This window comes from Triturus cristatus, chromosome 7 (assembly GCF_964204655.1).
Source record: "Triturus cristatus chromosome 7, aTriCri1.1, whole genome shotgun sequence".
NCBI lineage: Eukaryota > Metazoa > Chordata > Amphibia > Caudata > Salamandridae > Triturus > Triturus cristatus.
In genome coordinates this window covers 1,146,477,803-1,146,489,921 of record NC_140590.1, presented here as the reverse complement: position 1 = coordinate 1,146,489,921, position 12,119 = coordinate 1,146,477,803, and the positions used below count along the sequence as shown (strand labels likewise).

At 48.9% G+C, this 12,119-nt stretch overlaps 1 protein-coding gene across 1 annotated transcript in view; it reads left to right on the top strand.

The window, feature by feature from the left end:
• LOC146811277 (epithelial sodium channel subunit beta-2-like) overlaps positions 1-12,119 on the top strand; it is a 254,912-nt gene that overhangs the window by 198,415 nt on the left and 44,378 nt on the right. The window contains exons 6-8 of the mRNA XM_085614502.1: positions 3,267-3,339; positions 3,509-3,566; positions 5,847-5,911. Of these exons, the coding sequence (XP_085470628.1) occupies positions 3,267-3,339; positions 3,509-3,566; positions 5,847-5,911 (196 nt within the window). The remainder of the gene's footprint in view (positions 1-3,266; positions 3,340-3,508; positions 3,567-5,846; positions 5,912-12,119) is intronic.

The following is a 12,119-nucleotide window of genomic DNA, read 5'->3' as shown; positions in this document are numbered from 1 at the left end:
TCTAGAGTAGAATAAAGAATTTGTCACCATTTTATGAGTCAGGCAGCTCGCCCCATTGCTCAGACTCATCGCTGCCGCCCTGTTGATGGATACTCCTGTAGTGAAAATACCGCAAAAAGTATTTATGAATGTGGAGAAGCAACTGCCTCCGGTAACAACTGAGTCACTTGCAATGCATCCCACTTCCAGAAGTTCTATGGAAAGCACTGAACATGCAATCATGTTGCGGCGCGCAGTTTGCATTGCACGTGTAGGCTTTGTTCATTGTGAGTAAATTGATAAGGGACTTTGTGTTGCTTTGTGGCGTTCAAGCGTCTGCGCAGAAAGATATTAAATAGCCTCGATGGTCTGCTGTGAAGGCCTTGAGGTTACAAGGGACCTGGGGCAAAAGAAGTATGTATATTACGAGAGGGTAACTGTTCCTGAGGAATTATGGTTGTGTTTGTTCTCTCAATGTGGTGTGGGGAATTTCTCCTTTTGTATATAGTGCCCTCACACACCCTTTCGGGTGTCTTGCTTCATCATAGGGCGTTGCTCCTCGTGGGGGTGGCGCTGCAGTCCCCCACGGGCCCCGCAAGAGGGCTCTTTGGCGGAGATCTTTTGATTGGAGACGCCGCAGTTGTGCATGGGTGTGTGTGGGCCTAATGGAAAACAAGTGGGTGGTGCGGTTAAAAATTGCTGGGTAGAGTTTCAGACCTTTATTCACTGCTCTACCTGGCAAATGATTAAAAATGGTGATCCTGGAGCTACTCTTAATGAAAAAATAATAAAAGAGGGCAGATCCTGGAAAGTAACTGCTGCTCTCAGGAATGTGAGTGGGGAGCCTACTGGTGAATGGTCAACATGTTTCGCGCTTACGAATGGGTCCTTAAGGGATCCCAAATGCGCTTCGTCAGGACCTAAAAAAATGATTTAAATAGTGAGTGAAAGTGTTTGTGAGTGAAATAGAATAACAGGTTTCAGTGAGGTGTGGTACTGTAGACCTGTTGTACCTCAATATTAAGGATAGTCCAGCGTCTTTGCGCTGAGAGGTTTACCTGTCTTTTCTGGAAACCTCAACCCAACCCTCAAGTTGTAGGGATTAGGGCCCCATCAGCGTAGTGGAGTTGGCACTAAGGAGAAATCGTGCTCCTTCGCCCGGGACGTGGTAACCTACCCCCTCTCCATCTACCGCTGGAACGGCAAAGACGCTGGACTATCCTTAATATTGAGGTACAACAGGTCTACAGTACCACACCTCACTGAAACCTGTTATTCTATTTCACTCACAAACACTTTCACTCACTATTTAAATCATTTTTTTAGGTCCTGACGAAGCGCATTTGGGATCCCTTAAGGACCCATTCGTAAGCGCGAAACATGTTGACCATTCACCAGTAGGCTCCCCACTCACATTCCTGAGAGCAGCAGTTACTTTCCAGGATCTGCCCTCTTTTATTATTTTTTCATTAAGAGTAGCTCCAGGATTACCATTTTTAATCATTTGCCAGGTAGAGCAGTGAATAAAGGTCTGAAACTCTACCCAGCAATTTTTAACCGCACCACCCACTTGTTTTCCATTAGGCCCACACACACCCATGCACAACTGCGGCGTCTCCAATCAAAAGATCTCCGCCAAAGAGCCCTCTTGCGGGGCCCGTGGGGGACTGCAGCGCCACCCCCACGAGGAGCAACGCCCTATGATGAAGCAAGACACCCGAAAGGGTGTGTGAGGGCACTATATACAAAAGGAGAAATTCCCCACACCACATTGAGAGAACAAACACAACCATAATTCCTCAGGAACAGTTACCCTCTCGTAATATACTAGTTATTCTGAGGGAGCACGGGTACTGGACCTATTTTCTAACTACGCTCCCGGTCCCCCCCTCTTCTTGTGATATAGCAAAAGAAGTATGCCCAGCCTGACATCACCACACGTCACAGGTCAGCAACAACCTTGAGACAACCTCTAAGACTGAAAGGGCCAGATGTATCAAGGTTTTCTGTGTTCGCAAACGGGCCGATTCGCAGAATTGTCCAGTGTGTGAACGCAAAAAGGCCTTTTGCTATGTATGTAACTTTTTGCATTCGCAATATAGGTAATCGCGATTTTTTGCGATTATCTAAATTGCGAATGCATTTCATGAATAGCAATTTGTGATTCTTTAAATGCAATGTATGCAGTATTCGCTAAATGCGACTTTGCCTTTAAGAATCGCAAATTACCATCAACTTCAAGTTTATGGTAATTTGCGAATCCTTTGAAAAATGCACACAAGTGCATTTTTCAAAGTGCCATGTGGCACACACACATGTGTGTGCGCCATATGTGCACACTTACCTTTTTTGGGGGTGCATCAGGGGGGCCTTAGACCCCCTAGTACCCTTGGATTTGCATTTGCAAATTGCGATTACCAATTTGGTAATCACAAATTGCGAATGAATGCCCATAGGAATGAATGGGAATGCATTCCCTAATAGCGAATCACAATTTGCGATTCGCTATTAGGGAATGGTAAGGAATCGCAAAATATTTTGTGATTCCTACATACATTGCATTTTGCAATTCCAAAATAGCGAATTGCTTGATACATCTGGCCCAACGAGCGGATTTCAATTTCTCCTCATTGGAAATGGAGGAGAGATGTTTAATCCTTAGGTAAGTGACAGGGGCAGCATCTGGCAGGTCACTCAGCTTAGAGCTCCACCAGGACAAGAGGATAAATTCACTCTGGCTTTCGATTAAAACTAGTGCACTATTTTGGTAACTTACCCTCACGCACTCATTTTTGCACAGTTCAGACTTGACGCGTTCAGCCCTCGGACACCCCCAGGTTTAGATGCCTTATCAATTTCTTCGATTTCAGAGAGGCTCCAAGCCCGGGCGCTTAATGGGCACCGTGGAAGCGTGGTAAGTGACAACTGTTCAGAAGAAGTACCACGCAAACATTTAAGGAAAAGAAACAGTATTAGGTGTTGGAGTAGCCTGTTGGTCTGTATGGCAGTGCCCGATGGGCCGGCTTGACAGGGCGAGTGGGTGTAGGGCCGGCTTTTGCGCTGGTGGTGCCCGGTGCAGCAATGTTTGTTGGTGCCCCTCCTCCAACCTCTCCCTCCCCACTTTCTTACTCTGAGCCTGCAGTTATACATTTATTTAGGTCCTTTTTGTACCGCTAGATGTCATGTTGTAAGTACCTTTGTCTGTCCCTCGCCTCTTTTTGTGTTCTATCCGCTCGCCTGCCTCATCAGTATTGACTCCCATCTGAGTGTTTACTGTCTCTCCTCAGATCACTGTGTGTCTCTATATGAGTACAAACTGTCTCACGACCTGCTGAGGTGCCACTGCCCGCTACAGTGCGAGTGAGTATAAACTCAACATCACTCAAAATGCGTGAGAGGGCAGCAGGGAGTCACGCAAGTGCCTCAGCGACTGCTGTGTGTAGGAGGCAGCGCTTAGAGCGCTGTAGTTCGCGTTTCTGTGCCGGGCGGAAGTACCTTACTCCACTTTCGTTTCTCTCCTTTCTCGTAGAGAAGAGATCTTCGAGCTCACCCTGTCATCAGCTCAGTGGCCAAGTGCGATTTACCTGGTAAGATAAAGGGCAACATTGGATTATGGGAGGTGGTGCGGGGGGGGGGGGGGGGTCTTTCATCTGGTAAGGAGCTACAGAAAAAGAAAGCAGCATGTGAGGGGACCTGAAGGGAGGAAGGGGAGAGAACCTGGATGAAATGGGTGTAAGAGGGGGCCCAGAGGAAATATGGCAAGGAGCGAACTGTCTGGCGCTAAATGGGAAGACCAGATAGGGCATTTTCCAGAGGGGAGGGAGGATATTGCCAGGGAGATGAGTTTAATAATTTCAGGAGTGTGTGAAATCGCTGAATTTTGCCCTCGTGACACTTCAATATATATTAGGATTGCCTTGAAATGTGATTTGCTGGTGACAGTTTTATGCAAGGTATAAGTCACACGAGATATGGGCAGAGATGTCTCTTGGTGAGACATCCTCTGCTCAAACTAGTCTCACGCAGGCAAAAAATTGACTCAAAATTGTGTAAAGCAACATTTTCAATTTTTCCCAAATTTTGAGAATGTTATTGCAATTTAGCACTGGCCCACAGTGTGTGACCTAGTACTTTAATCCTAGGGATGTTTTAGACCCTTGGACTTAAAGATGAGGCCCTGAAAAATAAATCACGCATAGATGCCAAAGAAAGTACAGAACAGGCCCATATATCTCAGCTACCCTCAAGCCAGTGCAGTAAGCATGAAGAGACTTGTCTTTTCGCCCAATCACACGTATAGGTCTTACTCAAACAAGTTTATTGATGTTTGATAAAACCAAGGTCGGTCCCAAAGTCAATCTCATGCCTAGAATCTGATTAAAAGCTATGTAGGCAGACACATGCCAGGGCAGGGAGGGACTGGAGCCTTTTTTTTTGTAGATCATGCAACCACGTCATGTAAATATATGATAAAGTCTGTTCAAAATTAAATAAAGTGTATTTCTATGACATGCGCAAACCTGTCACTTTAGTACATCAGATTATTGCACTACATCCAGAGGCATTTATGAAAGCAGATTTCAAACATTAACTCTGAAACCTTCCTGCCCCAGCCCTGCCATTAGTTAACTGAGAGGCAAGGCAGTGGTCATGTGCACCCTATCTCTGGCCTCGAGCCCTATGACTCATGGACCGACTTTATAGTCAATGAAATCAAACACTAGATATTCTAGCACTGCACATATCGTGGCCTCACGTATTTCAAGATGCCCAGCAGCCACAGTGAAATACAATATTTCTCAACAATATCAGGATTTGGCCACCTCTCTCTCTCTCTCTCTCTCTCTCTCTCTCTCTCTCTCTCTCTCTTTCCCTCTCTCTCGCTCTGTCCCCCTCTCTCTCTCACTGTCTCTCTCACTGTCTCTCCCTCTCTCTCTCACACTCCCCCCTCTCTATCTCTCACTCTCTCTCTCTCTCTCGCTCTCACTCTCTCACTGTCTCTCCCTCTCTCTCTCACACTCCCCCCTCTCTCTCACTCCCTCTCTATGTCCCCCCCTCTCTCACCCCCCCTCTCTCACCCCCCTCTCTCTCACTCTCTCTCTCTCTCTTTCATGCTTTACATCAAAGGTTAATATGTCTCTTTAATTCCTAGTGCATGAGAATGCAGCCCGGGTGTCAGCAGAAACCGCATGAAATGTGTTGTAATGTGCTTATTATCTATACACTCTCCCTACTCTGGTTCTCTGCCTGCCTGCTCAGCCTTTGATGAGGTATGATAGAATGTTGAGGGTGGTTTGGATTCTAGTGGGATCAGTTGGAGATATGCTCAGTGAGTGGTGTATCATCATAACACATGTTGATTGTTTTCAAATATTATAAGGGGGGAGATGTGTTGTAATGTGCTTATTATCTATACACTCTCCCTACTCTGGTTCTCTGCCTGCCTGCTCAGCCTTTGATGAGGTATGATAGAATGTTGAGGGTGGTTTGGATTCTAGTGGGATCAGTTGGTGAGAAGGGGCTGAGCAGGGAGGACGCTGCTCCTGGTGGGGCATTAAGAAGGAACAGAACATCTCCTGATAACCTGTAACATGTGATTTGGATCTGAAGAATAAATCACCAATCATTAATACAAGACCATGCCTGCGCTCATTTATTCCTTTTAACACTATCTCAGCTCATTTTGGGCTCGTGGGTCGAAGAGAACCTCGAGCTGAAACAGAGCCAGGCCTCTGGCTCGAGCTCAGCTCGAACCTTCAGCGGCCTTCCCAACTCTATGAGTGACTAGAGAGGAGGGAGAGGCCAGGTTTGACACAGGAGTAGTGCATCATCCTGCGTATCTTGCTAAAACATAATTTATGTTTCAGGATTCCTTTTCCCGGAGGCTCGAGAGCAGACGAGGAACATCTAGCCAGAGCACAGAGAACATCAGGTGAGCTGGTGTGTGGGCTCCATCTTAGGAAATGGATTGAAAACCAAGGGCAGGTGTGCGGTGCGCGGTCATAGTGCCAATATCAGCAACACTCCCCATCCCACATACAGCAATATACAGCAATATTATTTGGAAATAAAACACACAACACTTTGTTTGTGGAAAAAATTGCTGCAGGTTTATTTGCATAACAAATATGCCAACATGGTGGGTTATCTTACGGGCGATCCAAGCGCAGGCAACCCCTCCGGCGCCTGCCCGCCTGATGAGCCAAATTACACCGTGGCCTTTGCCAATCGGTGCTACCAATTTTGGAGGAGAGGCTAACCCTTCCCACCGGTGGACCGCCAGTTCACCACCTTACTCACGTCCTCGAAGGGACGGAGCGTTCCAGGCAACCCCCGGTTGCTCAGGTCCACAGCCGCCCATAGGACTAACGGGGCACTGTCGCTCCTCCAGGGTACCATGCGAGGACCTCCCTGGGGATATTTGGCCTTTGCACCCTTGTTGTGCTCCTGCAGAGGGTACTCCTCTGTACCTTACAGCCTCTGGATTGCCCTGTAACTCCGCCACAGCTCCAGGTGTGGCCACCGTCACAACCAGGGCCCCCCACTGAGGTAGGCATCTTTACCTACATCCTGCTGATTTTTACGGCCTCTCCCAGGTCCAGCAAAACACGTCCATGCCCACTCTGGACAAGTGCACCCCCACCTCTTCAAAACTCCCTGTGGACTTTGGCATGCAGCTGGCCATGCCTGATCAACCAGACCCCCATTGTTCAGTGACTCTGCGCCTGGCACTGTTAACTCTCCTGCAAGAGGTTTCCGCGGCAACCCCTGACCGGTCCCTCGCCACACTAACAGTGGGGTTATCTCTGGCCATCATAACACACATGCCCACAATTGGTTGCTTAACTTACACCAGGAGGGTTTCATTTCTGGCAGTCGTGCCCTCCTACCCAGGAAAGACAAATCATTGCCTCCCAGGTGTATGGCCAAATGTTGGGAGGGGAGACACCCCCATTAGTCTGTGCCGCCGCTTCTACAGCAAGCTGATCCAGCGCATGCCTGGGACCCCCAACCCAATTATCTCTGTAATGTGCCGCAGCTTCTTCTGCAAACTGTGCCAGCGCCTGGCTGGGCCCCCCAACCAAATTAACTCAGTGGTGGAAAGCCCATGCCTCCATTTCTTGAATTCTGCCCGTCGCGCCACTCACAGAACGCCCAGAAGGCCTTTCCCCCCAGACCATTGGTACTGGCAAATTAAAGAAATGCTAGGTGGCTAAACATCCTTTGTTGAGCACTGCACACCATTTTATATAACTGATCCAGCTTGCACATAATTTGCCTAATAACACTGCACCCCAACAAACCTCAGATGCCTCACAGGGGTGCCTATGGTATACTCACCATTCGCCTGTACATAAAACACTTAACCTGTCTTCCGACCACTCCCCTGCGTGGCTGCGGATGGATGTGCCTTTTAACACATTGGGATTCCCATCGTCCCACCTGCAAGGTGTGCTCTGCTGACAAGCCTGCCCAGAACGCTGGGCTTGCTGCCCCTGCAAAAGAGTGATTGCAAGGTTGCCTGCCAGGACCCGCATAACCTGACATTTAATCATGCTATCCATACCCGTTGAACCCTAAATTGGTAAGGGGCGTGCTGTCAGCTGAACCAGAGAGTACCCCTCTCCCGAAGGGCCAGGTAAGCGGCGACCAGACCCATCTATCTCCCAGCTTGGTGTAACCAGAATACCCTTCAGCCAAGTCTGGTCAGAATGTGCCCTTCTCCTTACCACCCCAGCCTGCATTCCTAGGCCAAAATTGGGACAGTAGTCCCCTTGTTAGCTGACCGCTCCCAAGGATATTTAGTTTAACTGAAGCAACCTGTATCATGCAGCTTTTGGATCTGAGGACATGGAGTAAACCTATGGGCATTGTACCTGTACCCTCTTCAATATAAAAGCAAAATTTGCTCTGATACTTGTCCGTCTTTGTGATTATGACCCTCTATTCCAACACTATTGGGGTAACAGCACCATTTTGGGAATGGCAAACTCACGCCCCAGCTGACTGCATAGAGCTTTTCATACTCGGTCTAATGACCCGAGCGACACCTCAAACCCCAACAAGATGAGACCTGCTAACCTGCCCCCACTATGTGGAAAGAACAACCTGTGCATGCTTCGGGAAAGCCTGCCACCCCAAAACCTTCCCCGGCACCCGGGGGTCATGCAGTCGCTCCTTAGCCTGAAACTAACCAGGTTAACATATGGATGATGTCTAAGGACCCATCCCTCAGCGCATGCTTGCAACCTGTCCCCTGCATCACACTGGTGAGAGAAAACGACTGCAGGGAGCATGCCGAGCAAGTCGTCCTAATTTGCTGGCCCAGGTCCCCACCCTCACGTGAGTAGCCCATGGCCAGACTCCTGCTGACATATCCCAGAATGCAGGCCTGTGTGTGGAAAACTACTGGAGTTGAGGAAACAATCAAGCAGTTTACCTGCTCCTTCTACATATGTGAATGCTCAAAGTCCAATAACTTGTAGTCCTTGCTCTTTGTGCTGTTGCACTCCCAGCGCCAGTGGCATTTTCCTAAGAACTGGGTGGTTGAACCTGTGGGCATGTTTGAGCTGTAGAGGGAGGTGCCAGGCTGAGAGAAACCCCACGGGGGAACCGTGACCGGGAGGTAGAACCCAGGCCACGCAGTGGATGCTGTAGTTGCTCATCCCGCAGAACCCAGGAATAAGAGCTCCTGCTCAGCTGACAGAGTCCCATCCCAGTCTAACTACGGATAGAAGCCGGACGATGTGTAGCCACCCGGCGCACCCACCCTGGTGTGGATTATCCAGCACTCAGATTGGAAGTAATGCTGGGATGCAGGAGAGGAACATGCAGGAGGCTTGGCTACACTTTGTCCGCAAGCGTCCTATTCCCAGTGTACCCCGCACCTACGGGCACCTTGCACTACATGTGGACCGGGTATCCACTGTGTAAAGCTTTCCCTTCTTTTGTCTATTATGAGCTATGTTAGTTCATCCCATCCACAAGCATTGAGGTAGACCCTAGTTGTGCCAACCCAAACCTGTATTTGCGTGCCCCACCCCGAAGGTATCTTGGTTTTTGATGGCAGGTGGCTGTTACTGACTAGGTGATATTAACACTGTCGACCTCGGGAAACTGAGGGACTGGGTGGACCTACTTGGCTGGGCGACAGCTAACCGGCTTCTTCCCTCCCCATGTGATCCTCCTCCCTCCACAATGAGGCTCAGCAGGGAGCCACATATCACTACCTACTCGCCAGCCCAAAGACCATTTATCCGTTGGTGACTGTCCCCACATGATATGTGCCTGCCCAGCTTCTGATGCAATCTGTTGCCCCCTGCTCTATGCGGTCAACCCTGCTGAGACTGGAGGGGGACATATAGAATGGCTTTGTCCTGAAGCTTTGTGAAATGACAAAACTGTCGGCATCACACGGCCCTGATGCTTACTATGGACAGGATCAAGCCCCATGCCCCCAGGTGTGCACGGAGAGCCTGCGGGGGTTAGAGGACATACATACAGAGCCGTGACAAAATAGCATTAAGGTGCAGTGCACAATCGTTCCTGAATAATAATAATAATCATCTGCACTGGCAAGTTCGCATAGTGAAATTATTCCTTCCTGCACTGTAATGGTCCTACGTAACACTTAAAGACATGTATGCTTTCTTGATGTGGTGATGCACATGTCCGCTGGCTGCTACTAACGTTATTTAGCCTACATCTCCTATGCTCAGAATAGAGTGTACATGCTCTGTATCCTCTGGGTTCTTGTCTGGCCTTCCTCTTATGCCCAGATATACCTAAGGCGCTGCTATCAATTCTAAAATGATGGGGCTGTGCAAGAGCTGTAATGAGTCTTTGCCTGCACAAGTCACCCAACAGTCAAGTCGTCCCTGTTCAGGTGCCAGAATTGAAGAGAGCATTGCCTTTGCTTGCTGCCCCCTGGGGTAAACACAATGCCTGTGCACCAGCCGCAGCGTAATGCTGCCCTCGTGTCACATCGAGTGCTTGGTCAAAATAACTTGCCAACACGCATAACTCCTTTGATGAATGAGAATGCCTCAAAAGGATGACTTCCTATCAGACGACGGATGCCATTGTAGTATCACCAGTGCTGTGAATTGAACCTCTCGCACCTAACAAACCAACACGGCCTCCACCAAAACAATACTCTCAACGCGCCCAGCACCAACCCGTGCCTATCCGTGTGCGAGGATCTCCGTATGTCATAAATAACCGAGCCTAACTACCAAATTCAACTAGGCAATGCTGCTTTAGAGTATTACTATGATATTCCACAAAAGAAAGCCAGCCATCTCTATTCTAGCTCACTATTAGCTTGCCACTCACGAGGATAGCGAGGAGTGGATGAAATACCAGATACAGCATTGTTGGATGGCATAAATAGCATGCACCTATTCCAATGTGCCACCTGCAGGTTTAAAATTATCCAGGCGTGCCATCCTATGGCCTATTGATTCTGACCAGATCACCTGCTCTGTCTTGGTCATTGGAATAAATTATTGTGCTGAAATTTATGCTTAGCATAGCGTGCTGCCTAGTTCACCTTTTTCCGTCATTGTATCCATATATCTGGTCCACCCATAATTTCACACCTACAGGAGACTGGGGCCCTCGACCTAGTCAATGGTTGCAAGTTGCCTAAAGTAAATACGTATCCCATTACCTCAGCAAAGGAAACCCCTTGGTCCTAACCTCTACCAAACCCCAGCCCACACGAAGAGTTAATTTGCGTGCCGAACAGGAGTGAAAACTTTCTTTACCCGAGATTGGTCTGCTGAGAATGGGTGCATCTGTTTCATATGCGCTTGCCAGCCCTACCCTGCAAAACATTACCCTTGCAATCATATGCACTGTCTCCACCTAGACGGCGCCTTCTAGTCTCACTTCCTCTTACACACGGCCGTGAAATTGTCTCCCCTTGCTCTGCCAGTCTTATCTGATAATCCAAACACTGGCTAGTTTGCCGTGTTGTTTTGCCGGCTTGTCTCCCTTGTTTCCTAATGATGGATGCAATGGGTCAGCACTGAGCCAGGATGTGTCCCGGGCCTCACCTGTTAAATTGGTCCACCACGCTTAGAAGCCCCAGAGGATGCCCAAATACCCTTTCCAGGGCGAGCTGCGGCATGCTAACCGTCATAACTAGGCTCCCAGTGGGTAAAGTGGAGCAAAGACAAGCAAACTATTCTAAAAGCACCACACTGCCAGCAACTAGCTAATCAAAAGTCAATTCCGGATAGCCGCCCCTTCACCGGAAGCCCTGTCTAAATCCTGGGCGGAACCATTTTAATAAACAAAACAGATGACACCCTGCCAGACAACTATTCAGATATGGAGGCGGGCGGTCCGGTCTATGAGTTGGTGGGGTATGCTGATCAGTGCTACTCCCCTCTGGCAGGGATCACACCTCCGGCCTGTCTCGACACGAGTGGGGTTTCATAGGTGAGATGATATTGGGATCTCCACTCTCGGAGATATTATGCTGTGGTCCACGCTTAAGTCCTTCCAGAGGTTGCAGGAGGATTTCGACCTCCACAAATCACAGTCCCATAGGTACCTACAGCTCCATCATGCTTTGTCCCCGCCTGATAAGGCATCTCACGTCGTTACCCAAGTTTCACCCGTTAGATGGTCGGTTGTTGATGGGGGATCTGGGGGCCCACAAAATCCAGCAAATTTATCAAACCCTCACTACACACTCAAAAACCACTATACATCTGACCCGAGTGGAGTGGGAGGCGGACTTGCCCACCCTGACGGAAGACGATTGGGCCGAGGCGCTGGCTAGCCCTAGGTACTCCGCAGTTTCCATGAGATACAGGCTGATCCAATTTAAATATCTCCACAGAATATATTACACACACCTCCGCCTCTGGAAGATAGGGGCTATTCAGTCCCCCTCTTGTCTCCGCTGTAACTAGGACGAGGGGTCGTTTCTCCATACGGTGTGGAGTTGCGGGGCACTGCAACACTTCTGGTCAGGCGTTTTGTCTTGCATGGGGCGGGTATTGGCATGGGACATTCCAGCAGACCCTAGATTGACACTCCTACACAGCAGAGAAGACATTGGGGGGAACAGATATAAAAGACACCTTCTGTTCTTGAGCCTCACACTGACAAAGCAAGATATTGCA